Below are 26,980 nucleotides of genomic sequence, written 5' to 3' on the forward strand. Positions count from 1 at the left end.
GACAGTAGGACAGGAGTCCTCCTAACTGAGTTCTGAATGGACAGTAGAACAGGAGTCCTCCTAACTGAGTTCTGAATGGGTAGTAGAACAGGAGTCCTCCTAACTGAGTTCTGAATGGGCAGTAGAACAGGAGTCCTCCTAACTGAGTTCTGAATGTACAGTAGAACAGGAGTCCTCCTAACTGAGTTCTGAATGGACAGTAGAACAGGAGTCCTCCTAACTGAGTTCTGAATGGGTAGTAGAACAGGAGTCCTCCTAACTGAGTTCTGAATGGGTAGTAGAACAGGAGTCCTCCTAACTGGAGTCCTCCTAACTGAGTTCTGAATGGGCAGTAGAACAGGAGTCCTCCTAACTGAGTTCTGAATGGGCAGTAGAACAGGAGTCCTCCTAACTGAGTTCTGAATGGGCAGTAGAACAGGAGTCCTCCTAACTGAGATCTGAATGGGCAGTAGAACAGGAGTCCTCCTAACTGAGTTCTGAATGGGCAGTAGAACAGGAGTCCTCCTAACTGAGTTCTGAATGGGCAGTAGAACAGGAGTCCTCCTAACTGAGTTCTGAATAGACAGTAGAACAGGAGTCCTCCTAACTGAGTTCTGAATGGGTAGTAGAACAGGAGTCCTCCTAACTGAGTTCTGAATGGACTGTTACAGAACTGGGAGACACACGCACAAACACACACGCACAAACACACTCCTCACTGATGTATGTGTGCCCCTTTGAGATGCTTCTGAAGAACACGGAAATTACAGGTCTTCAACTTTTTCACACATCCATACTAACATGCAGGGCAGTGGACCCACACCCACACTAACATGCAAGGCAGTGGACCCACACTAACATGCAGGGCAGTGGACCCACACTAACATGCAGGGCAATGGACCCACACTAACATGCAGGGCAGTGGACCCAAACTAACATGCAGGGCAGTGGAATCACACCCACACTAACATGCAGGGCTGTGGACCCACACCCACACTAACATGCAAGGCAGTGGACCCACACTAACATGCAGGGCAGTGGACCCACACTAACATGCAAGGCAGTGGACCCACACTAACATGCAGGGCAGTGGGCCCACACTAACATGCAGGGCAGTGGGCCCACACTAACATGCAGGGCAGTGGACCCACACTAACATGCAGGGCAGTGGGCCCACACTAACATGCAGGGCAGTGGACCCACACTAACATGCAGGGCAGTGGACCCACAATAACATGCAGGGCAGTGTGCCCACACTAACATGCAGGGCAGTGGACCCACACCCACACTAACACGCAGGGCAATGGACCCACACTAACATGCAGGGCAGTGGACCCACACTAACATGCAGGGCAGTGGACCCACACTAACATGCAGGGCAGTGGAACCACACTAACATGCAGGTCAGTGGACCCACACTAACATGCAGGGCAGTGGACCCACACCAACATGCACGGCAGTGGACCCACACTAACATGCAGGGCAGTGGGCCCACACTAACATGCAGGGCAGTGGACCCACACTAACATGCAGGGCAGTGGGCCCACACCAACACTAACATGCAGGGCAGTGGACCCACACTAACATGCAGGGCAGTGGACACACAATAACATGCAGGGCAGTGGGCCCACAGTAACATGCAGGGCAGTGGACCCACACCCACACTAACACGCAGGGCAATGGACCCACACTAACATGCAGGGAAGTGGACCCACACTAACATGCAGGGCAGTGGACCCACACCCACACTAACACGCAGGGCAATGGACCCACACTAACATGCAGGGCAGTGGACCCACACTAACATGCAAGGCAGTGGACACACACCCACACTAACATGCAGGGCAATGGACCCACACTAACATGCAGGGCAGTGGACCCACACCCACACTAACACGCAGGGCAATGGATCCACACTAACATGCAGGGCAGTGGACCCACACTAACATGCAGGGCAGTGGAACCACACTAACATGCAGGTCAGTGGACCCACACTAACATGCAGGGCAGTGGACCCACACCAAATTGCACGGCAGTGGACCCACACTATCATGCAGGGCAGTGGACCCACACTAACATGCAGGTCAGTGGACCCACACCCACATGCAGGGCAGTGGACCCACACCAACATGCAGGGCAGTGGACCCACACTAACATGTAGGGCAGTGGACCCACACTAACATGCAGGGCAGTGGAACCACACTAACATGAAGGGCAGTGGGCCCACACTAACATGCAGGGCAGTGGACCCACACTAACATGCAGGGCAGTGGGCCAACACCCACACTAACATGCAGGGCAGTGGACCCACACTAACATGCAGGGCAGTGGACCCACACTAACATGCAGGGCAGTGGAACCACACTAACATGAAGGGCAGTGGAACCACACTAACATGCAGGGCAGTGGGCCCACACTAACATGCAGGGCAGTGGACCCACACTAACATGCAGGGCAGTTGAACCACACTAACATGAAGGGCAGTGGGCCCACACCAACATGAAGGGCAGTGGGCCCACAATAACATGCAGGGCAGTGGGCCCACAGCCACACTAACATGCAGGGCAGTGGAACCACACTAACATGAAGGGCAGTGGGCCCACACTAACATGCAGGGCAGTGGGCCCACACCCACACCAACATGCAAGGCAGTGGAACCACACTAACATGCAGGGCAGTGGACCCACACTAACATGCAGGGCAGTGGACCCACACTAACATGCAGGGCAGTGGAACCACACTAACATGAAGGGCAGTGGACCCACACTAACATGCAGGGCAGTGGAACCACACTAACATGCAGGGCAGTGGACTCACACCCACACTAACATGCAGGGCAGTGGACACACTCCCACATGCAGGGCAGTGGAACCACACTAACATGCAGGGCAGTGGACCCACACCAACATGCAGGGCAGTGGAACCACACCAACATGCAGGGCAGTGTACCCACACTAACATGAAGGGCAGTGGGCCCACACTAACATCCAGGGCAGTGGACCCACACTAATATGGAGGGCAGTGGGCCCACACCCACACTAACATGCAGGGCAGTGGAACCACACTAACATGAAGGGCAGTGGGCCCATACTAACATGGAGGGCAGTGGACTCACACCCACACTGACATGCAGGACAGTAGACTCACACCCACACTAACATGAAGGGCAGTGGGCTCACACTAACATGCAGGGCAGTGGGCCCACACCCACACTAACATGCAGGGCTGTGGAACCACACTAACATGCAAGGCAGTGGACCCACACTAACATGCAGGGCAGTGGGCCCACACTAACATGAAGGGCAGTGGGCCCACACTAACATGCAGGGCAGTGGACCCACACTAACATGCAGGGCAGTGGGCCCACACTAACATGCAGGGCAGTGGACCCACACTAACATGCAGGGCAGTGGACCCACACTAACATGCAGGGCAGTGGGCCCACACTAACATGCAGGTCAGTGGACCCACACCCACACTAACACGCAGGGCAATGGACGCACACTAACATGCAGGGCAGTGGACCCACACCCACACTAACATGGAGGGCAGTGGACCCACACCCACACTAACATGCAGGGCAGTGGAACCACACTAACATGAAGGGCAGTGGACCCACACTAACATGCAGGGCAGTGGAACCACACTAACATGAAGGGCAGTGGGCCCACACTAACATGCAGGGCAGTGGACCCACACTAACATGCAGGGCAGTGGGCCCACACCCACACTAACATGCAGGGCAGTGGACCCACACTAACATGCAGGGCAGTTGACCCACACTAACATGCAGGGCAGTGGAACCACACTAACATGAAGGGCAGTGGAACCACACTAACATGCAGGGCAGTGGGCCCACACTAACATGCAGGGCAGTGGACCCACACTAACATGCAGGGCAGTGGAACCACACTAACATGAAGGGCAGTGGGCCCACACCAACATGAAGGGCAGTGGGCCCACAATAACATGCAGGGCAGTGGGCCCACAGCCACACTAACATGCAGGGCAGTGGAACCACACTAACATGAAGGGCAGTGGGCCCACACTAACATGCAGGGCAGTGGGCCCACACCCACACTAACATGCAAGGCAGTGGAACCACACTAACATGCAGGGCAGTGGACCCACACTAACATGCAGGGCAGTGGACCCACACTAACATGCAGGGCAGTGGAACCACACTAACATGAAGGGCAGTGGACCCACACTAACATGCAGGGCAGTGGAACCACACTAACATGCAGGGCAGTGGACTCACACCCACACTAACATGCAGGGCAGTGGACACACTCCCACATGCAGGGCAGTGGAACCACACTAACATGCTGGGCAGTGGACCCACACCAACATGCAGGGCAGTGGAACCACACCAACATGCAGGGCAGTGTACCCACACTAACATGAAGGGCAGTGGGCCCACACTAACATGCAGGGCAGTGGACCCACACTAATATGGAGGGCAGTGGGCCCACACCCACACTAACATGCAGGGCAGTGGAACCACACTAACATGAAGGGCAGTGGGCCCATACTAACATGGAGGGCAGTGGACTCACACCCACACTGACATGCAGGACAGTAGACTCACACCCACACTAACATGAAGGGCAGTGGAACCACACTAACATGCAGGGCAGTGGGCCCACACTAACATGCAGGGCAGTGGGCCCACACCCACACTAACATGCAGGGCTGTGGAACCACACTAACATGCAAGGCAGTGGGCCCACACTAACATGAAGGGCAGTGGGCCCACACTAACATGAAGGGCAGTGGGCCCACACTAACATGCAGGGCAGTGGACCCACACTAACATGCAGGGCAGTGGGCCCACACTAACATGCAGGGCAGTGGACCCACACTAACATGCAGGGCAGTGGACCCACAATAACATGCAGGGCAGTGGGCCCACACTAACATGCAGGTCAGTGGACCCACACCCACACTAACACGCAGGGCAATGGACGCACACTAACATGCAGGGCAGTGGACCCACACCCACACTAACATGGAGGGCAGTGGACCCACACCCACACTAACATGCAGGGCAGTGGATCCACACCCACACTACCATGCAGGGCAGTGGACTCACACCCACACTAACATGCAGGGCAGTGGACTCACACCCACACTAACATGCAGGGCAGTGGATCCACACCCACACTAACATGCAGGACAGTGGACTCACACCCCCACTAACATGCAGGGCAGTGGACTCACACCCACACTAACATGCAGGGCAGTGGAACCACACTAACATGCAGGGTAGTGGACCCACACCCACACTAACATGCAGGGCAGTGGATCCACACCCACACTAACATGCAGGGCAGTGGGCCCACACCCACACTAACATGCAGGGCAGTGGGCCCACACTAACATGCAGGGCAGTGGACCCACACCCACACTAACATGGAGGGCAGTGGACCCACACCCACACTAACATGCAGGGCAGTGGATCCACACCCACACTACCATGCAGGGCAGTGGACTCACACCCACACTAACATGCAGGGCAGTGGACCCACACCCACACTAACATGCAGGGCAGTGGACCCACACCCACACGAACATGGAGGGCAGTGGACCCACACTAACATGCAGGGCAGTGGGCCCACACCCACACTAACATGCAAGGCAGTGGAACCACACTAACATGCAGGGCAGTGGACCCACACTAACATGCAGGGCAGTGGACCCACACTAACATGCAGGGCAGTGGAACCACACTAACATGAAGGGCAGTGGACCCACACTAACATGCAGGGCAGTGGAACCACACTAACATGCAGGGCAGTGGACTCACACCCACACTAACATGCAGGGCAGTGGACACACTCCCACATGCAGGGCAGTGGAACCACACTAACATGCTGGGCAGTGGACCCACACCAACATGCAGGGCAGTGGAACCACACCAACATGCAGGGCAGTGTACCCACACTAACATGAAGGGCAGTGGGCCCACACTAACATGCAGGGCAGTGGACCCACACTAATATGGAGGGCAGTGGGCCCACACCCACACTAACATGCAGGGCAGTGGAACCACACTAACATGAAGGGCAGTGGGCCCATACTAACATGGAGGGCAGTGGACTCACACCCACACTGACATGCAGGACAGTAGACTCACACCCACACTAACATGAAGGGCAGTGGAACCACACTAACATGCAGGGCAGTGGGCCCACACTAACATGCAGGGCAGTGGGCCCACACCCACACTAACATGCAGGGCTGTGGAACCACACTAACATGCAAGGCAGTGGGCCCACACTAACATGAAGGGCAGTGGGCCCACACTAACATGAAGGGCAGTGGGCCCACACTAACATGCTGGGCAGTGGACCCACACTAACATGCAGGGCAGTGGGCCCACACTAACATGCAGGGCAGTGGACCCACACTAACATGCAGGGCAGTGGACCCACAATAACATGCAGGGCAGTGGGCCCACACTAACATGCAGGTCAGTGGACCCACACCCACACTAACACGCAGGGCAATGGACGCACACTAACATGCAGGGCAGTGGACCCACACCCACACTAACATGGAGGGCAGTGGACCCACACCCACACTAACATGCAGGGCAGTGGATCCACACCCACACTACCATGCAGGGCAGTGGACTCACACCCACACTAACATGCAGGGCAGTGGACTCACACCCACACTAACATGCAGGGCAGTGGATCCACACCCACACTAACATGCAGGACAGTGGACTCACACCCCCACTAACATGCAGGGCAGTGGACTCACACCCACACTAACATGCAGGGCAGTGGAACCACACTAACATGCAGGGTAGTGGACCCACACCCACACTAACATGCAGGGCAGTGGATCCACACCCACACTAACATGCAGGGCAGTGGGCCCACACCCACACTAACATGCAGGGCAGTGGGCCCACACTAACATGCAGGGCAGTGGACCCACACCCACACTAACATGGAGGGCAGTGGACCCACACCCACACTAACATGCAGGGCAGTGGATCCACACCCACACTACCATGCAGGGCAGTGGACTCACACCCACACTAACATGCAGGGCAGTGGACCCACACCCACACTAACATGCAGGGCAGTGGACCCACACCCACACGAACATGGAGGGCAGTGGACCCACACCCACACTAACATGCAGGGCAGTGGATCCACACCCACACTAACATGCAGGGCAGTGAACCCACACTCAGTTCTCTGGCACCAGCTACAACATAACCCCAGAGAGAGAAGCCTATAGAATGATTATTACAATGGGACTCATTCTTTGTCATTAGAAAATACCTGGAAACATAGCAGTGTCATACAGATTCTACACAGAGATTCTACACAGAATGATGGATGCATTAAAGACTATGTTTTGACATGAGTTTGCAAGTGCTATGTAGTATGTTTTTCTCACCATGCCTATTAGCTGTGACTTAGTTCTATGTCGGCTATGTCATTTTGAGACGGGTCTGCTCAGCCTCCTTGTTCAGATCATTTGTGGCGCCAATGGAACTGTGCCCATTGTCCCATATCACATACAGACAGTCTATACAACATAAGTGAAATTCAAGAGCTTGTTAAGGAGAAGCAGCCAGTGTGTCTGCCTGTTCCTTGTTCCGAGGCCAGGTGTTTCTGTGTCTAACGGCTGTGTTAGCGCCGCCAGGGAAGTCACCCCTAGAGCGAGCAGACACAGGGGGTGGTGGGTGAAGAGAAAGAGAAAGAGTGGTATTAGAGGGGAGGCGTGAGAGATGTATTCTAGTGGGCACACAGACGGCTGCTGGCACTCGTTGGCACACTGACCTGGCAATTAGCCTCTGACTCACAACACCCACAGCACGCTCCTCTGACTGGCCAGTGAGGGAACAGAGAGAAACAGAGAGAGAGACACTCACAGCACGATCCTCTGACTGGCCAGTGAGGGAACAGAGAGAAACAGAGAGAGAGACACCCACAGCACGCTCCTCTGACTGGCCAGTGAGGGAACAGAGAGAAACAGAGAGAGAGACACCCACAGCACGATCCTCTGACTGGCCAGTGAGGGAACAGAGAGAAACAGAGAGAGAGACACCCACAGCACGATCCTCTGACTGGCCAGTGAGGGAACAGAGAGAAACAGAGAGAGAGACACCCACAGCACGCTCCTCTGACTGGCCAGTGAGGGAACAGAGAGAAACAGAGAGAGAGACACCCACAGCACGATCCTCTGACTGGCCAGTGAGGGAACAGAGAGAAACAGAGAGAGAAACACCCACAGCACGCTCCTCTGACTGGCCAGTGAGGGAACAGAGAGAAACAGAGAGAGAGACACCCACAGCACGCTCCTCTGACTGGCCAGTGAGGGAACAGAGAGAAACAGAGAGAGAGACACTCACAGCACGCTCCTCTGACTGGCCAGTGAGGGAACAGAGAGAAACAGAGAGAGAGACACCCACAGCACGCTCCTCTGACTGGCCAGTGAGGGAACAGAGAGAAACAGAGAGAGAAACACTCACAGCACGCTCCTCTGACTGGCCAGTGAGGGAACAGAGAGAAACAGAGAGAAACAGAGAGAGAGACACCCACAGCACGATCCTCTGACTGGCCAGTGAGGGAACAGAGAGAAACAGAGAGAGAGAGACACTCACAGCACGATCCTCTGACTGGCCAGTGAGGGAACAGAGAGAAACAGAGAGAGAGACACCCACAGCACGCTCCTCTGACTGGCCAGTGAGGGAACAGAGAGAAACAGAGAGAGAGACACTCACAGCACGATCCTCTGACTGGCCAGTGAGGGAACAGAGAGAAACAGAGAGAGAGACACTCACAGCACGATCCTCTGACTGGCCAGTGAGGGAACAGAGAGAAACAGAGAGAGAGACACTCACAGCACGATCCTCTGACTGGCCAGTGAGGGAACAGAGAGAAACAGAGAGAGAAACACTCACAGCACGCTCCTCTGACTGGCCAGTGAGGGAACAGAGAGAAACAGAGAGAGAGACACCCACAGCACGCTCCTCTGACTGGCCAGTGAGGGAACAGAGAGAAACAGAGAGAGACACCCACAGCACGCTCCTCTGACTGGCCAGTGAGGGAACAGAGAGAAACAGAGAGAGAGACACCCACAGCACGCTCCTCTGACTGGCCAGTGAGGGAACAGAGAGAAACAGAGAGAGAGACACTCACAGCACGATCCTCTGACTGGCCAGTGAGGGAACAGAGAGAAACAGAGAGAGAGACACCCACAGCACGATCCTCTGACTGGCCAGTGAGGGAACAGAGAGAAACAGAGAGAGAGACACCCACAGCACGCTCCTCTGACTGGCCAGTGAGGGAACAGAGAGAAACAGAGAGAGAGACACCCACAGCACGATCCTCTGACTGGCCTGTGAGGGAACAGAGAGAAACAGAGAGAGAGACACCCACAGCACGATCCTCTGACTGGCCAGTGAGGGAACAGAGAGAAACAGAGAGAGAGACACCCACAGCACGCTCCTCTGACTGGCCAGTGAGTGAACAGAGAGAAACAGAGAGAGAGACACCCACAGCACGATCCTCTGACTGGCCAGTGAGGGAACAGAGAGAAACAGAGAGAGACACCCACAGCACGATCCTCTGACTGGCCAGTGAGGGAACAGAGAGAAACAGAGAGAGAGACACCCACAGCACGATCCTCTGACTGGCCAGTGAGGGAACAGAGAGAAACAGAGAGAGAGACACCCACAGCACGATCCTCTGACTGGCCAGTGAGGGAACAGAGAGAAACAGAGAGAGAGACACCCACAGCACGATCCTCTGACTGGCCAGTGAGGGAACAGAGAGAAACAGAGAGAGAGACACCCACAGCACGCTCCTCTGACTGGCCAGTGAGGGAACAGAGAGAAACAGAGAGAGAGAGACACTCACAGCACGCTCCTCTGACTGGCCAGTGAGGGAACAGAGAGAAACAGAGAGAGAGACACTCACAGCACGATCCTCTGACTGGCCAGTGAGGGAACAGAGAGAAACAGAGAGAGAGACACCCACAGCACGCTCCTCTGACTGGCCAGTGAGGGAACAGAGAGAAACAGAGAGAGAGACACCCACAGCACGCTCCTCTGACTGGCCAGTGAGGGAACAGAGAGAAACAGGGAGAGAGACACCCACAGCACGATCCTCTGACTGGCCAGTGAGGGAACAGAGAGAAACAGAGAGAGAGACACCCACAGCACGATCCTCTGACTGGCCAGTGAGGGAACAGAGAGAAACAGAGAGAGAGACACCCACAGCACGCTCCTCTGACTGGCCAGTGAGGGAACAGAGAGAAACAGAGAGAGAGACACCCACAGCACGATCCTCTGACTGGCCAGTGAGGGAACAGAGAGAAACAGAGAGAGAGACACCCACAGCACGCTCCTCTGACTGGCCAGTGAGGGAACAGAGAGAAACAGAGAGAGAGACACCCACAGCACGCTCCTCTGACTGGCCAGTGAGGGAACAGAGAGAAACAGAGAGAGAAACACTCACAGCACGATCCTCTGACTGGCCAGTGAGGGAACAGAGAGAAACAGAGAGAGAAACACTCACAGCACGATCCTCTGACTGGCCAGTGAGGGAACAGAGCTAGGTCCATGTAACAGACAATATGAAGTACATTGACAAAGCACCCCAAGCCATGACATAATGCATCCTGTCCTCTACACATGACTGTGTGTGTGTGTGTGTGTGTGTGTGTGTGTGTGTGTGTGTGTGTGTGTGTGTGTGTGTGTGTGTGTGTGTGTGTGTGTGTGTGTGTGTGTGTGTGTGTGTGTGTGTGTTTCGGTCTCTGTGTATGTGAGTCTACAGGGAGTCTTCACCCTTTGCAAACTGGCCTTTATCTGGAAAACCTGAAGTGAACACAAAAGTAAAGCACAACAGCTCTGTGAAACCCATTAGCCTGCCATTGTCTCAGCACACTGCCACTGACGTCTGTAATGCATTAACACAGGAAGAAAGGAGACTGGGAGAGACATAGGGAGAGATGGAAGGAGCAAAGGAGAGAGGAAAAAGATGGACAGACAGGGAGAGAGGAAGATGGAGAGTAGGAGGGAGGGCGAGGGGAGACAGAGAGGACCGGAGACAGGCGAGAGAGAGAGCTAGATAGAGAAAGCGAGACAGAGAAAGAGATACAGAGAGAGGCGCAGAGAGAGTGGAGCAGAGAGAGTGAGAGACGCGGCAGACAGGCAGCCCCAGACTGAGCCATATGCAGAGTAACAGAAACCTCCGCCTGTTGATCCGAGGTAAAAGTCAGGGTTCAGCTCCCCCAGGGCTGGAACAGTAACAGACAAAAAGAGCTTGTGTGTACGTGTCGTATGTGTGTGCACGTGTCTGTGTGTACATGTCTGTGTGTGTGTGTGTACGTGTCTGTCTGTGTGTGTCTGTGTGTGTGTGTGTGTGTGTGTGTTTGTGTGTGTGTGTGTGTGTGTGTGTGTGTGTGTGTGTGTGTGTAGGTGTGTCTTTACGTGTGTGTGTGTGTGTGTGTGTCTTTACGCGTGTGTGTGTGTGTGTGTGTGTGTGTGTGTGTGTGTGTATTTGTATGTGTGTGTATGTGTGTATGTGTGTGTAAGCAGCATCTGCTGCTCAACTGATCCTCCTGCCAAGTCAGCCGTTTCATGGGGGCTGTCACCCCTCATCTCTCCTTCCTCTCCATCCATCTCCCCCTGCCTCCATCTAGCTCCCTCCCTCGTTCAGGCCTCCCTTGTCCTCCCTCCCACCCTCATGGAGTGTGTGACTTCAGTAAACGAGGCGGTCGGTGAAGGAGGGGGGTTAGATGGATGAGGTAATGCTAGATGTGGCCCAGCTCAGCTTGGAGGAAACAAAGGCAATGAGTTTCCGAGCTCCAGTTTGCAGATGAGCTTCCCTTTTGAAATCAGAGAGGGTGAAGGAGCAGGTTATTACAGTGTGAGACAAAGTGTGTAGAACGTCCATAATTCTGTCTACCTCACAATTATCAAAATGAGTATCTCTTTGTCAGTTCTTGATGCCGGGGAAAGTGTAAAAACAGTTGTGTGTGTGTGTGTGTATTAGTTATTATATGTAGCTGTACGTTTCAATTGACATTTTCCTCCGCTGAGTTGCTTTCTCTCTGTTTTAGGGGGATTGTCCTTGTGTAGCTCTGTCTGTCTGTCTGTCTGTCTGTCTGTCTGTCTGTCTGTCTGTCTGTCTGTCTGTCTGTCTGTCTGTCTGTCTGTCTGTCTGTCTGTCTGTCTGTCTGTCTTGTCTGTCTGTCTGTCTGTCTGTCTGTCTGTCTGTCTGTCTGTCTGTCTGTCTGTCTGTCTTGTCTGTCTTGTCTGTCTTGTCTGTCTGTCTGTCTCTGTTTTAAGCCTAATGTATACCTGAAGGGAGTTAGCAGTTATTCTAAAGAAATGGTAGTAAACTCACATATACTGTAGCTAGCAGAGTGTAGCACAGGACAGGCTCCGCGGGTCGTCAAGATGCTCCTGAGAACCTGTGAGCTGACAGAAGCTCATAGACAACCAGTGACCCGACATGACTCACAAGGCTGCATCACCCCAGAGATAAACGTAGAGAGAGACAGCACCCAGACACACACACATATACAGTACACACATGCATGCACGCACACAGACTAAAGAAAACAAAACAATGTACGTTCTCTCACTCACACAAACACAAACACACACACACAAAGCTAGATAGTCCCCCATACTCATATACAAACAATAGTAGATAAACAACCTGATACAAGACTAGCACAACACTGGGATACATTTCACTGCCAATGTAAAGTACACAACAAACAATCACTGCTTTCTCTGTAGCCTGGTTGCCAGTCTCTTTCTACTTCTTTAGCCAACTCCTGTGTCCTGGCTATTGTTAGGCTAGTTCCTTTACTAGTAAGGCCAAACAGCGGAAGGTACAGTAAGACCGCAGAGGCAGGAGATCCAGACAGATCCATGTAGGGAGGGGGGTTGGTCTGGCTGCTGCCCTAGTTCAGGCTGTGTTTCTGGGCTAGCTTGCCTAGACAGGTCCCCTTTAGGTCTGGGACTCTCTCTCTCTCTCTCTGTGTCAGTGGACTCATTAAAAATACATCCCCACCGATTACACTGCTGGCCAACTGCAGCTCCTTGAAATCTGTTTCCAATCTCCTCCAACTTTATGTAACGTTATTAGTTTAACAGAAGGGGATTTTTATACAGTAGATTCTGGCACCAGTCAAACGCATGCACAAGGACATGGACGGACGGACACACACACACACGCACAAGTGATCTAAACCTCACCTGACTAATGTTTCAAAAAGTCTGCATTTCAACCATTACCCATGAGCCTTTGCTTCAGGCAGCACTCAGCAACTTGATAAATAATATATGGATGGACCCCCGCCCATGAGTATGTCTCACGGACACACACACACACGCACGCACGCACACACACACACACACACACACACACACACACACACACACACACACACACACACACACACACACACACACACACACACACACACACACACACACACTCCCCTGGAGGCAATGATACACACACACACACACACACACACTTTCTAAAGTTGTGTCAGCCCCAAGCCACGAAATATATACAGTACCAGTCAAAAGTTTGGATACACCTACTCATTCAAGGGTTTTGCTTTATTTTGTACTATTTTCTACAATGTAGAATAATAGTGAAGACATCAACACAAGTATATGGAATATGGAATCATGTAGTAACTAAAAAAGTGTAGTAGCCAAAAAAGTGTCAAAATATATTTTATATTCTTCAGATAGCCACCCTTTGCCTTGACAGCTTTGCACACTCTTGGCATTCTCTTAACCAGCTTCACCTGGAATGCTTTTCCAACAGTCTTGAAGGAGTTCCCACATATGCTGAGCACTTGTTGGCTGCTTTTCCTTCACTCTGCGGTCCAACTCATCCCAAACCATCTCAGTTGGGTTGAGGTCGGGTGATTGTGGAGGCCAGGTCATCGGATGCAGCACTCCATCACTCTCCTTCTTGGTAAAATAGCCCTTACACAGCCTGGAGGTGTGTTGGGTCATTGTCATGTTGTAACACAAATGATAGTCCCACTAAGCGCAAACCAGATGTATCGCAAATCGTTGCAGAATGATGTGGTAGCCATGCTGGTTAAGTGTGCCTTTAATTCTAAATAAATCACAGACAGTGTCATCAGCAAATCACCCCACACCATCACACCTCCTCCTCCATTCTTCACGGTGGGAACCACACATGCGGAGATCATCTGTTAACCTACTCTGCGTCTCACAAAGACACGGCAGTTGGAACCAAAAATCTCAAATTTGGACTCATCAGACCAAAGGACAGATTTCCACCGGTCTAATGTCTAATGTCTAGCCCCAGTACATCACTGGGGCTAAGCTGCCTGCCATCCAGGACCTCTACACCAGGCGGTGTCAGAGGAAGGTCCTAGAAATTGTCAAAGACCCCAGCCACCCCAGTCCTAGACTGTTCTCTCTACTACCGCATGGCAAGCGGTACCGGAGTGCCAAGTCTAGGACAAAAAGGCTTCTGAACAGTTTTTACCCCCAAGCCATAAGACTCCTGAACAGGTAATCAAATGGCTACCCGGACTATTTGCATTGTGTGCCCCCCCAACCCCTCTTTTTATGCTGCTGCTACTCTCTGTTTATCATAAATGCATAGTCACTTTAACTATACATTCATGTACATACTACCTCAATTGGGCCGACCAACCAGTGCTCCCGCACATTGGCTAACCGGGCTATCTGCGTTGTGTCCCACCCACCAAGTAGCTACTGCTACTCTCTGTTCATCATATATGCATAGTCACTTTAACCATATCTACTTGTACATACTACCTCAATCAGCCAGACTAACCAGTGTCTGTATGTAGCCTCGCTACTTTTATAGCCTCACTACTGTATATAGCCTGTCTTTTTACTGTTGTTTTATTTCTTTACTTACCTATTGTTCACCTAATACCTTTTTTGCACTATTGGTTAGAGACTGTAAGTAAGCATTTCACGATAAGGTCTACACCAGTTGTATTCGGCGCACGTGACAAATAAACTTTGATTTGATTTGATTTATTGATCCTGTTTCTTGGCCCAAGCAAGTCTATCTTATTATTGGTGTCCTTAAGTAATGGTTTCTTTGCAGCAATTCGACCATGAAGGCCTGATTCACACAGTCTCCTCTGAACAGTTGATGTTGAGATGTGTCTGTTACTTGAACTCTGTGAAGCATTTATTTGGGCTGCAATTTCTGAGGCTGGTAACTCTAATGAACTTATCCTCTGCAGCAGAGGTAACTCTGGGTCTTCCTTTCCTGTGGAGGTCTTCATGAGAGCCAGTTTCATCATAGCGCTTGATGGTTTTTGCGACTGCACTTTCAAAGTTTTTGACCTTTTCTGGATTGACTGACCTTCATGTCTTAAAGTAATGATGGACTGTCATTTCTCTTTGCTTATTTGAGCTGTTCTTCCAATAATATGGACTTGGTCTCTTACCAAATAGGGCTATCTTTTGTAAACCACCCCTACCTTGTCACAACACAACTGATTGGCTCAAACACATTAAGAAGGAAAGAAATTCCACAAATTAACTTTTAACAAGGCACATCTGCTAATTCAAATGCATTCCAGGTGACTACCTCATGAAGCTGGTTGAGAGAATGCCAAGAGTGTGCAAAGCTGAAATCAAGGCAAAGGGTGGCTACTTTGAAGAATCTCAAATATAGAATATATTTTGATTTGTTAAACACTTTTTTTGTTCCTACATGATTCCATATGTGTTATTTAATAGATTTGATATCTTCACTATTATTCTACAATGTAGAAAATAGTAAAAATAAAGAAAAATCCTTGAATGAGTAGGTTTTTTCCATATTTTGTTGTTACAGCCTTATTCTAAAATGTATTGAATAGTTTTTTTTCTCCCCTCATCAATCTACACACAATACCCCATAATGACAAACCAAAAACAGGTTTGCAGAAAAAAAAATTGAAACCCAGAAATATCACATTTACATAAGTATTCAGAACCTTTACTCAGTACTTTGTTGAAGCACCTTTGGCAGCCATTACAGACTCGAGTCTTCTTGGGTATGACGCTACAAGCTTGGCACACCTGTATTTGGGGAGTTTCTCCCATTCCTCTCTGCAGATCCTCTCAAGCTCTGTCAGTTTGGATGGGGAGCGTTGCTGCACGCCATTTTCAGGTCTCTCCAGAGATGTTTGATCGGGTTCAAGTCCGGGCTCTGGCTGGGCCACTCAAGGACAGAGACTTGTCCTGAAGCCACTCCTGCATTCTCTTGGCTGTATGCTTAGGGTTGTTGTCCTGTTGGAAGGAGAACCTTCACCCCAGTCTGAGGTCCTGAGAGCTCTGGAGCAGGTTTTCATCAATGATCTCTCTGTACTTTGCTCCGTACAGCTTTGCCTCGACCCTGACTAGTCTCCCAGTCCCTGCCGCTGAAAAACATCCCCACAGCATGATGCTGCCACCACCATGCTTCACCGTAGGGATGGTGCCAGGGTTCCTCCAGACGTGACACTTTACATACAGGCCAAAGAGTTCAATCTTGGTTTCATCAGACCAGAGAATCTTGTTTCTCGTGGTCTGAGAGTCTTTTGGTCCCTTTTGGCAAACTCCAAGTGGGTTGTCATGTGCCTTTTACTGAGGAGTGGCTTCCGTCTGGCCACTCTACCATAAAGGCCTGATTGGTGGAGTGCTGCAGAGATGGTTGTCATTCTCTGTCAGAGTGACCATCGGGTTCTTTGTCACCTACCTGACCAAGGCCTTTCTCCCCGGATTACTCAGATTGCTCAGCTCTAGGAAGAGTCTTGGTGGTTCCAAACTTGTTCCATTTAAGCATGATGTGTTGTTGGGGATATTCAATGCTACAGAAATGTTTTGGTTCCCTTCCCCAGATCTGTGCCTCGACACAATCCTGACTAGGAGCTCTACAGACAATTCCTTCGACCTCATGGCTTGGTTTTTGCTCTGACATGCACTGCCAAATGTGGGACCTTATATAGACAGGTGTGTGCCTTAAAACTATTTAATCAATTTTAGAATCAGGCTGTAATGTAACAAAAATGTGGAAAATGTCAAGGGGTCTGAATGCCTTCCCGAATGCTGCTTCACAGCAGGATTCTAAAACGGATCACTAACTTTTAAACAAACACATCACCTGAGAAAATGGCTCATGGTCACATAGAAAAACATCCACACTAAGGTTCTACAATTATGTACAAAGGTTGGACCATTTGATATTCTTGTTCATAACCGCTTGGTTTGTGATTCATGTTATTTAAACATATGTCTGTGGATTACAATTTTCACCACTGTCTACAGTGGTTGGAACTTCCTAGAAGGCGAGGGATACATTCCCTGTGTTGTGACAGCTCTGGCAAGCAGCATGCATGTCTACCGTCTTTCCCTCCCGCTCACTCTCTCTACTCTCCCCGTCCTCTCGGCCCACTCTTTTTAACATCCTGTGCTCACTGGGAAGATGCTGTGGCACTGGCAACGTCGTTCCCTAGCTTCCAAGTGAAGCGTGTTTGAAGAAAGAATAACACTTGGGCCTGGAAGAGAAGCCAAGCTCAACTATCCTGACCAATGATGATGTTTTTTTGAAGAGTAATCGTGGTCTTCAGGAAGTAATTCAAGATATCAGCATATCTAAAGTATAGTATCTACAAGAATAGGAAAAGTGGGCAAATGTGGTTTCTGGGTAAACTACCCATTTAAATGATAAGGGAAGATAAGATAGATGTTACGGTCCACAATGACAAATTTGTATATGGACATCATAGCTGCACCATCACAAAAATACATGTTATACGCAAGACAAAATAGATTGAATGGCCACAATTTTCTTCCCATCATGTGAACTGATGTGAAAGAACTTGTCAGGTGAAACCAAAGTCCTGGAAGGCATCTTCCATATTGCTTTGGTCAATTTGCTGAACAGTGCAGATGGAGGGAAACAAGCAGAGGAGGCTACTTTAGACTATCGAGATGCACCCCGTGCCAACTTGAATCTTAAAATGTATTTTTCACCCCAGGAAGCCCTTTCCTGGTGTAACGACCAATAGATGGACATACTAGCTCAGAATCATTCAACCCATTACAGTCAAGCTCAGCCATGGGACAGTGTGTTTTAACTATTTTGTGCTGTCTCCTGTTACTTTACACGTGTGTGCGCACACACCTCAACCATTGATCTCCTTTGTTTTCTTGGTGGAGAAAGAGATCTTTCTTCCTCAACCCCAGGGAGAGGGGAAGTAGTGGGGGAGGGGAGGAAAAAGGGGAGATGTGTGCGCGGGAAGGAGAGGGGTCAGACAACACAATGGGACAAGTCTATGAGAGGAGTGTAGAAATAGGGGAATGAAGAGGGAGAACTTGTAGAGCAATTCTAGACATTTGTTCTAGTACATTGATTGAAGTGCAAGGAGTTTCCCAGTGATGGCGAACTGTCTCATAATTGTCTTAGGGGAACACACACAGCCTCTAATCTGCAAAAATGATACATTTGAGGATTCCATTATTAATTTGGTGTCTGAATAAAAAGTGTTATTGGTAATACTCAATGTAAATTAAGGGAAATTGTGAGCAAAATGATTAATTATATCACTTTAGTAAATTATTTTAAAAAGGGTTAATGAACATCTGTGGCCCAATTTGTAAAATCCATTGGTGTTACCGTCCTTTGTGTTGCTATTCCTACTGCTGGCATGTTATCATAATGGTAACAAATATTTAGCGTCATTAAGCTGCCATATTATTTGATTAAGAATGGGAAGATGTACCCAAATACATTTAAATGAAATTCAATCTAGAAACATTAAGTAATTATTTTCCAAAATGCCATGTCCAAATGCCACCACATCTCAAGAATGACCCACACACATATCACTCCTGATAAATGAAACAAAAAACACACAATTTTCTTTCTTTATTGCTTTCTGGTAAATACTGTACATTTTGCTTTATGTCTTGTACACAGATACCTTACCCAGAGCTCTCAACATAGCATATCAACAAGGCTATAGCTCGCTAGCGCTGTCCCCAAATAATTAAAAAACGTACAATCCCACTTTGCATCATATTTCTGTTTTTCCAAATGAAATGCCGCTCTACAGGGGGCTGGGTACTGCAATTCAATTAGGTTGAGAGCAGAAATTAATTCAAGCCACTTCACTTAACAGCAAAACTGGATCTGAACAGGAACACTCGTCAATTATGCATAGCTGAAAGGGATTCTCCTGGGTAAAGACACAGCTGCATGTCCAGCTATTAAAACCCATTGAGCCGGTTTCCTAGACACAGATTAAGTCTAGTTCTGGACTAAAAAAACATTTTCTAAAGAGGATTTCAGCAAAACTGCTCCGTAATATAAAAGCATCAGTGGCTCATTTTGAGTGACAGAGGGGGTGATGATGGTGGAGCGATGGGGGACAGTGACAGTTAGAGGGGGTGATGATGGTGGAGCGATGGGGGACAGTGACAGTTTGAGGGGGTATTGATGGTGGAGCGATGGGGGACAGTGACAGAGGGGGTGATGATGGTGGAGCGATGGGGGACAGTGACAGTTAGAGGGGGTGATGATGGTGGAGCGATGGGGGACAGTGACAGTTAGAGGGGGTGATGATGGTGGAGCGATGGGGGACAGTGACAGTTAGAGGGGGTGATGATGGTGGAGCGATGGGGGACAGTGACAGTTAGAGGGGGTGATGATGGTGGAGCGATGGGGGACAGTGACAGTTAGAGGGGGTGATGATGGTGGAGCGATGGGGGACAGTGACAGTTAGAGGGGGTGATGATGGTGGAGCGATGGGGGACAGTGACAGTTAGAGGGGGTGATGATGGTGGAGCGATGGGGGACAGTGACAGTTAGAGGGGGTGATGATGGTGGAGCGATGGGGGACAGTGACAGTTAGAGGGGGTGATGATGGTGGAGCGATGGGGGACAGTGACAGTTAGAGGGGGTGATGATGGTGGAGCGATGGGGGACAGTGACAGTTAGAGGGGGTGATGATGGTGGAGCGATGGGGGACAGTGACAGAGGGGGTGATGATGGTGGAGCGATGGGGGACAGTATACCCTGGATGCTCTTGATGATGTCTGTCTCGGGTGTGTGTTGGTAGGAGTCAATCAGGAAACACACACACAGGCCTATTTGTTCTTGCTCAGTGTTCTCTGTTTCTCGCCGTGCTCCACTATCTTCTCCTCCACGTACAGTCCTTTACGCCGGCGAACAGCGTTCATGTATTTCAGAGCCTGATTGGCGGAATCAGCCTTCTCTCCAAAGTGGAGGTACTCCTCTTCTGTGGTGGGAACCCAGGACGGATCACTGGAGATCACCTTGAGACACACACAGAGACAGACAGAGACACAGAGAGAGAGTGATTTAGTTTATACATAAAGACAGATTTAGTTTGAAGTCCACCACTGAGCAGGATAATGCTTCATTAAATGGACTATAGATACAAAGATCAGGACCTGTATCCCCAAAACATCTCAGAGTCAGGTCAACCCTGTCCATATTATCTTATTCTTTATGACTGAAAAGGCTAAACAGATCCTAGATCAGCACTCCTACGCCGAGACACTTTGTGGATACGGGCCCTGACCCATAAACATTAACAGATGTAAAGCATGGAGCGGACACTGGAATCTACCCCACATGACAAAGAACCCGGTCTTGGCTAAGCTTTGCTCAGCAGTGGTGGCAGACAAGGAAGGGAACATGACTACTGTTATCCAACTCAGCTGCTCCCTGTCGCTCTCTCTACCTCCCCCTCTAGCTCCCTACCTGGCTCTCTCCACCCCCCTCCCCCTCTATCAGGCTCTGACAGTAGGGGAGGTTATAGAGATACATGTGTTCTTCCAAACCAGTCAGTCACACAGACATCCAGATCAACACTGTGCCACTGTGTTCTAGAGGAGAGACTGTGTGTGTTTGTTGAGGAGGGCCTGGCTATGTGCAACCTGCTGAGGAGATGAGGCAATGCCTTCTGCTGCTTCACACACACACCATGCCACAATTACTGTACCAGTGTGTTTCGTGGGCCCCTGCACCTGGCCGTTAGGGGCCCCGAGTGACAGACTCTGGTTGCAGGCAACAGATGGTAGAGGAGGAAGAACACCAGACAGATTACGAGGTTGCACGCATGCATGTGCACGTGCATGTGCACGCACGCACGCACACACACACACACACACACAGGGGAACCACGTGAGTAACATATATTTCAGCACAATTGGGTCCAGTAGGGCGAATGGGTGTGTGTTTCATTGTGTGTGTACGTGTGCAGGGTTAGAGTGGCGGGTTCTCAGCTCTAACTGTAACGTGTGGACTGTACCAACAGGGGGGCTGAAACACATAAACACACTAGTACGCACGAGCGCACACAAGCAAAGATACACACAGGTCTTTGATTTAATCTGCTCTCTGCGGCCCCTGCTGTGTGCATCCCTTCGGTTACTTATCTTTACAGGGGCCTTTGTCTCACTGCTGTGTGTGTGTTTGTGAGTGAGTGAGTGAGTGAGCTTTTGTCACTGCGCTCCATGAAGCGTGTCAGTGGGCCTCACCTACATTAGCCTGAATGAACACAAACACACACACGCTAGTCCCTGAACTACAACACAATGGGAGGAAAAAAGTTCTTGTCACAACCTCTTTCTCATGCTAATCTAATGTAAGTCCATAAGATTACACACATAGCTAACACAACAATACAACACTCACAGAAGAGCTCTCTCTCTGTCACTAAACACTATTCATATGTGAAATAAATATGAAGTCCATAGCAAATCAATGATAAACTAAATGCTAACAGTAGCTTGCATCTAATTTAAATAGACTAGATGTATAGAATAGATTCAGATAGAAGCAAGGTGGAGTCTACTAAAACCCCATTGTCATGACTGTCTATGGAGTAACTATCTATGTTGTCATGCCTGTCTATGGAGTAACTATCTATGTTGTCATGATTGTCTATGGAGTAACCATCCATGTTGTCATGACTGTCTATGGAGTAACCATCCATGTTGTCATGACTGTCTATGGAGTAACTATCCATGTTGTCATGACTGTCTATGGAGTAACTATCCATGTTGTCATGACTGTCTATGGAGTAACTATCTATGTTGTCACGACTGTCTATGGAGTAACTATCCATGTTGTCATGACTGTCTATGGAGTAACTATCCATGTTGTCATGACTGTCTATGGAGTAACCATCCATGTTGTCATGACTGTCTATGGAGTAACTATCCATGTTGTCATGACTGTCTATGGAGTAACTATCCATGTTGTCATGACTGTCTATGGAGTAACTATCTATGTTGTCACGACTGTCTATGGAGTAACTATCCATGTTGTCATGACTGTCTATGGAGTAACTATCCATGTTGTCATGACTGTCTATGGAGTAACCATCCATGTTGTCATGACTGTCTATGGAGTAACCATCCATGTTGTCATGACTGTCTATGGAGTAACTATCCATGTTGTCATGACTGTCTATGGAGTAACTATCCATGTTGTCATGACTGTCTATGGAGTAACTATCCATGTTGTCATGACTGTCTATGGAGTAACTATCCATGTTGTCATGACTGTCTATGGAGTAACTATCCATGTTGTCATGACTGTCTATGGAGTAACCATCCATGTTGTCATGACTGTCTATGGAGTAACTATCTACGTTGTCATGACTGTCTATGGAGTAACTATCCATGTTGTCATGATTGTCTATGGAGTAACCATCCATGTTGTCACGACTGTCTATGGAGTAACTATCCATGTTGTCATGACTGTCTATGGAGTAACCATCCATGTTGTCATGACTGTCTATGGAGTAACTATCAATGTTGTCATGACTGTCTATGGAGTAACTATCCATGTTGTCACGACTGTCTATGGAGTAACTATCCATGTTGTCACGACTGTCTGTGGAGTAACTATCCATGTTGTCATGACTGTCTATTGAGTAACTATCCATGTTGTCACGACTGTCTATGGAGTAACTATCCATGTTGTCATGACTGTCTATGGAGTAACTATCTATGTTGTCATGATTGTCTATGGAGTAACTATCTATGTTGTCATGATTGTCTATGGAGTAACTATCCATGTTGTCATGACTGTCTATGGAGTAACTATCAATGTTGTCATGACTGTCTATGGAGTAACCATCCATGTTGTCATGACTGTCTATGGAGTAACCATCCATGTTGTCATGACTGTCTATGGAGTAACCATCCATGTTGTCATGACTGTCTATGGAGTAACCATCCATGTTGTCATGACTGTCTATGGAGTAACCATCCATGTTGTCATGACTGTCTATGGAGTAACCATCCATGTTGTCATGACTGTCTATGGAGTAACTATCCATGTTGTCATGACTGTCTATGGAGTAACTATCCATGTTGTCATGACTGTCTATGGAGTAACAATCTATCTAACTGCTGCAGATAATGACAGAGTAACGTAAATTAAACTGGACAGACCTGTTTTAATGAAGCACACACACAAAGGCTGACAACAATGTGCTGGTAGGGGGTGGGTGTGTGGAGTAACTGGGGAATCTAATACTGAGTGACATGCTGTGTGTTGTAATGAATTTGCATAGCGTGTGTGTCGCATCTAGTTTCAATGTTTATTCGCCATGTGCCGAGGATACAACAGGTGTAAAACAATACAGTAACATTCTTACCTTGAGAGCTCTTTCCCAACAGCATTTATAATAAAAATAATAATATAGATAATAATGACAAATAAAAGCAGTGTGTGTGGTGTCTCTTCTGCCTGGCAGTGTGACATCAGGTCAGACCGTAAAGCTGTTCACTAGGCTGGCTTGTGTGTGTGTGTGTGTGTGTGTGTGTGTGTGTGTGTGTGTGTGTGTGTGTGTGAGTGAGAGAGACACCGGGCGGAGCTCTCGGCCAATTAAATTAGCCGACCTTGAACAATTACCACTTAAACCCCCAGACAGACAGGAGCACACACACACACACACACACACACACCAAATAAGAAACACGTAATACACACACCCATCACATAGATATAGTGGGTTCTGAAATGATTGACCCCCTTGATAAAGATGAGCAAAAATGATTGTATAAAATAAATTATAAAACTACAGTACATTGTATTAGGCTTGAGAGGTACCCAGATTTTCAAAATGTCATACTGTTCTTCTGCCATCCTGGGATTTACGTAATTACCGGCATAGCACACAAAGGGGCGCTAAAAACAAAAAGCCCATTGGAATGCTAACAAAATTAGCACAAGTAATAGCGAAATCACATATACCTTGTTAGGTAAATGCTAACAAGCAAAAATGAACAAACTAATTGCAAAGACAAGCAAATCCAGCTCATAAAGTTATACAAGTATAGCTAGTAGTTACCGAATGTCATTTTCGGTGAATGTGGACATTTACAAGCGTATGTGAACGAGAGAAATTGTGCAAATGAACCAAATGTTATGATGCATGTTTTTCTGAAGGAAAAGCATAATGTGTACACGGAGCAGAGAGGAGAAGAATGGAGGATGGAAAAACCGCTAGTAGGAAGCACAGGGGGAAAATGGCAGCCGTACAGAACTCCGATAACAGAGCTCTCAGACTTCTAAAACACGGTAGAAAGCAGTTATAATATATCTGATGGCAAACATTTAGTAGTGAATGAATACAAGTGTAACTTCATCACCTCATGTCTGCCACACAACAGAGACTCTGATAGATATAGAAGGCTATGGACTCAGCAGCTCCGCTTTCTCTTGTTTCGCTCTTTACAACGAACACGTGAATGGCTCAACTGTTCTAGGAACTGTAAAATAATGTAACAGGTGAAATGAAGAACGCAATCTGCTTTATCTCCTAACGTATTGCACAAGTTGACTGCAGGTATTGACTTAAAAGTAGCTACAAATATTCACATTTATTGAAGAACTCAAAATAACTATTTTTGAAGGTATTGAGTAACCATCCACTGGCTTTTTTTGCAAAACAATTATTGTAAAATTATATTATTTTATACTAATACCAAAGGTCAAAGAAAGAGACCCTGTTTTCAATACCTCACCTTGTGAGGATAACGACCCTGAGCCCATTTCTAAAATGTTTGAGGAGTTGGAGAACACATTGGGAGGGATCTTAGACCATTCCTCCATACAGAATCCTTCCAGATCCTTGATATCCTTCATCTGTGCTTATGGACTGTTCTCTTCAATTCAAACCACAGGTTTTTAATGGGGTTAAAGTCCGGAGACTGATGGCCATTGCAAAATGTTGATTTTGGGGCCAATGAACCATTTCTTCATGGACTTTGATTTTCTGCTTGGGGTTATTGTCTTGCTGGAAGATCCACTTGCGGCCAAGTTTCAGCCTCCTGGCAGAGGCAACCAGATTTTGGGCTAAAATGTCCTGGTACTGGGTAAAGTTCATGATGCCGTTGACCTTAACAAGGGCCCCAGGACCAGTGCAAGAAGAATATCCCCATAACATCAAAGATCCACCACCATATTTTACAGTCGGTATGGGGTTCTGCTTATTCGTTCTCATTTCAACACCAAACACTGGTGTGCGTGGCCAACGAGCTCACACATAACTGAAGACAGACACAGATATTTGAATAAAAATGTAAATATGGGTGCTAAAACCCTCCAGGCCAGTTCAGTTGCTTATTGAAAGGGCACCTCCGATTCAGGCCTCCCAAAACTACTTTTAGCAAGGGCTCTGGTCGAAAGTAGTGCTCTATATAGGGATTAGAGAATAGAGTTACCTGGACAAAAGTATTGTATTATATTGGGAATAGGATGCCCAGGTCAAAACTAGTGCTCTATATTTATTTTATATTTAACCTTTATTTAACCAGGCAAGTCAATTAAGAACAAATTCTTATTTTCAATGACGGCCTAGGAACAGTGGGTTAACTGCCTTGTTCAGGGGCAGAACGAGAAATTTGTACCTTGTCAGCTCGGGGATTCAAACTTGCAACCTTTCGGTTACTAGTCCAACGCTCTAACCACTAGGCTACCCTGCCGCCCTAGGGAATAGGGTGCCCAGGTTAAACTAGTGCTCTATATAGGGAATAGGGTGCCCAGGTCAAAACTAGTGCTCTATATAGGGAATAGGGTGCCCAGGTTAAACTAGTGCTCTATATAGGGAATAGGGTGCCCAGGTCAAACTAGTGCTCTTTATAGGGAATAGGGTGCCCAGGTCAAAACTGGTGCTCTATATAGGGAATAGGGTGCCCAGGTTAAACTAGTGCTCTATAGAGAATAGGGTGCCCAGGTCAAACTAGTGCTCTATATAGGGAATAGGGTGCCCAGGTCAAAACTGGTGCTCTATATAGGGAATAGGGTGCCCAGGTCAAACTAATGCTCTATGTAGGGAATAGGGTGCCCAGGTTAAACTAGTGCTCTATATAGGGAATAGGGTGCCCAGGTCAAAACTGGTGCTCTATATAGGGAATAGGGTGCCCAGGTCAAACTAGTGCTCTATGTAGGGAATAGGGTGCCCAGGTCAAACTAGTGCTCTATGTAGGGAATAGGGTGCCCAGGTCAAACTAGTGCTCTATGTAGGGAATAGGGTATCAATTTGGATGCACACATTGAAAAGACAGTTGTTTGAGGTTTCAGTGTCTACAGTCCACAAGTTCAGAAAAGGTCTAATGAACTGGCCTGCCTACAAACAGAGACAGAGACAGAGACTGCCTTGTTCAGGGGCAGAATGACAGATTTTTACCTTGTCAGCACGGGGATTCGATCTAGAAACCTTTCGGTTACTGGCACTAGGCTACCTGCCGCCCCAAAACAAGAAGGTATACAGAAGGTGGTATGGTAAAGAAGTGGGATTTTTGTCTGTATATAAAAGAGGTATAATAAGGATGAGCCAGAGATTGTCAGAGAAGTCATGAGAAGCTCGCATCTGCTACAAGACCATGGTGCTTGCCTACGGAGCTGTGAGGGGAACGGCACCTCCGTACCTTCAGACTCTGATCAGGCCCTACACC

At 48.6% G+C, this 26,980-nt stretch overlaps 1 protein-coding gene across 1 annotated transcript in view; it reads right to left on the reverse strand.

Moving 5' to 3' along the window:
• Positions 1 to 18,890: 18,890 nt before the first annotated feature.
• Positions 18,891 to 26,980, reverse strand: part of LOC115166891 (elongation factor-like GTPase 1) — a 101,357-nt gene continuing 93,267 nt past the window's right edge. Inside the window, exon 23 of the mRNA XM_029720793.1 lies at positions 18,891 to 20,314. Within this exon, the coding sequence (XP_029576653.1) occupies positions 20,126 to 20,314 (189 nt within the window). The 3' untranslated portion in view covers positions 18,891 to 20,125. The remainder of the gene's footprint in view (positions 20,315 to 26,980) is intronic.

The sequence above is a fragment of the Salmo trutta genome, chromosome 29 (genome assembly GCF_901001165.1).
Source record: "Salmo trutta chromosome 29, fSalTru1.1, whole genome shotgun sequence".
Taxonomy (NCBI): domain Eukaryota; kingdom Metazoa; phylum Chordata; class Actinopteri; order Salmoniformes; family Salmonidae; genus Salmo; species Salmo trutta.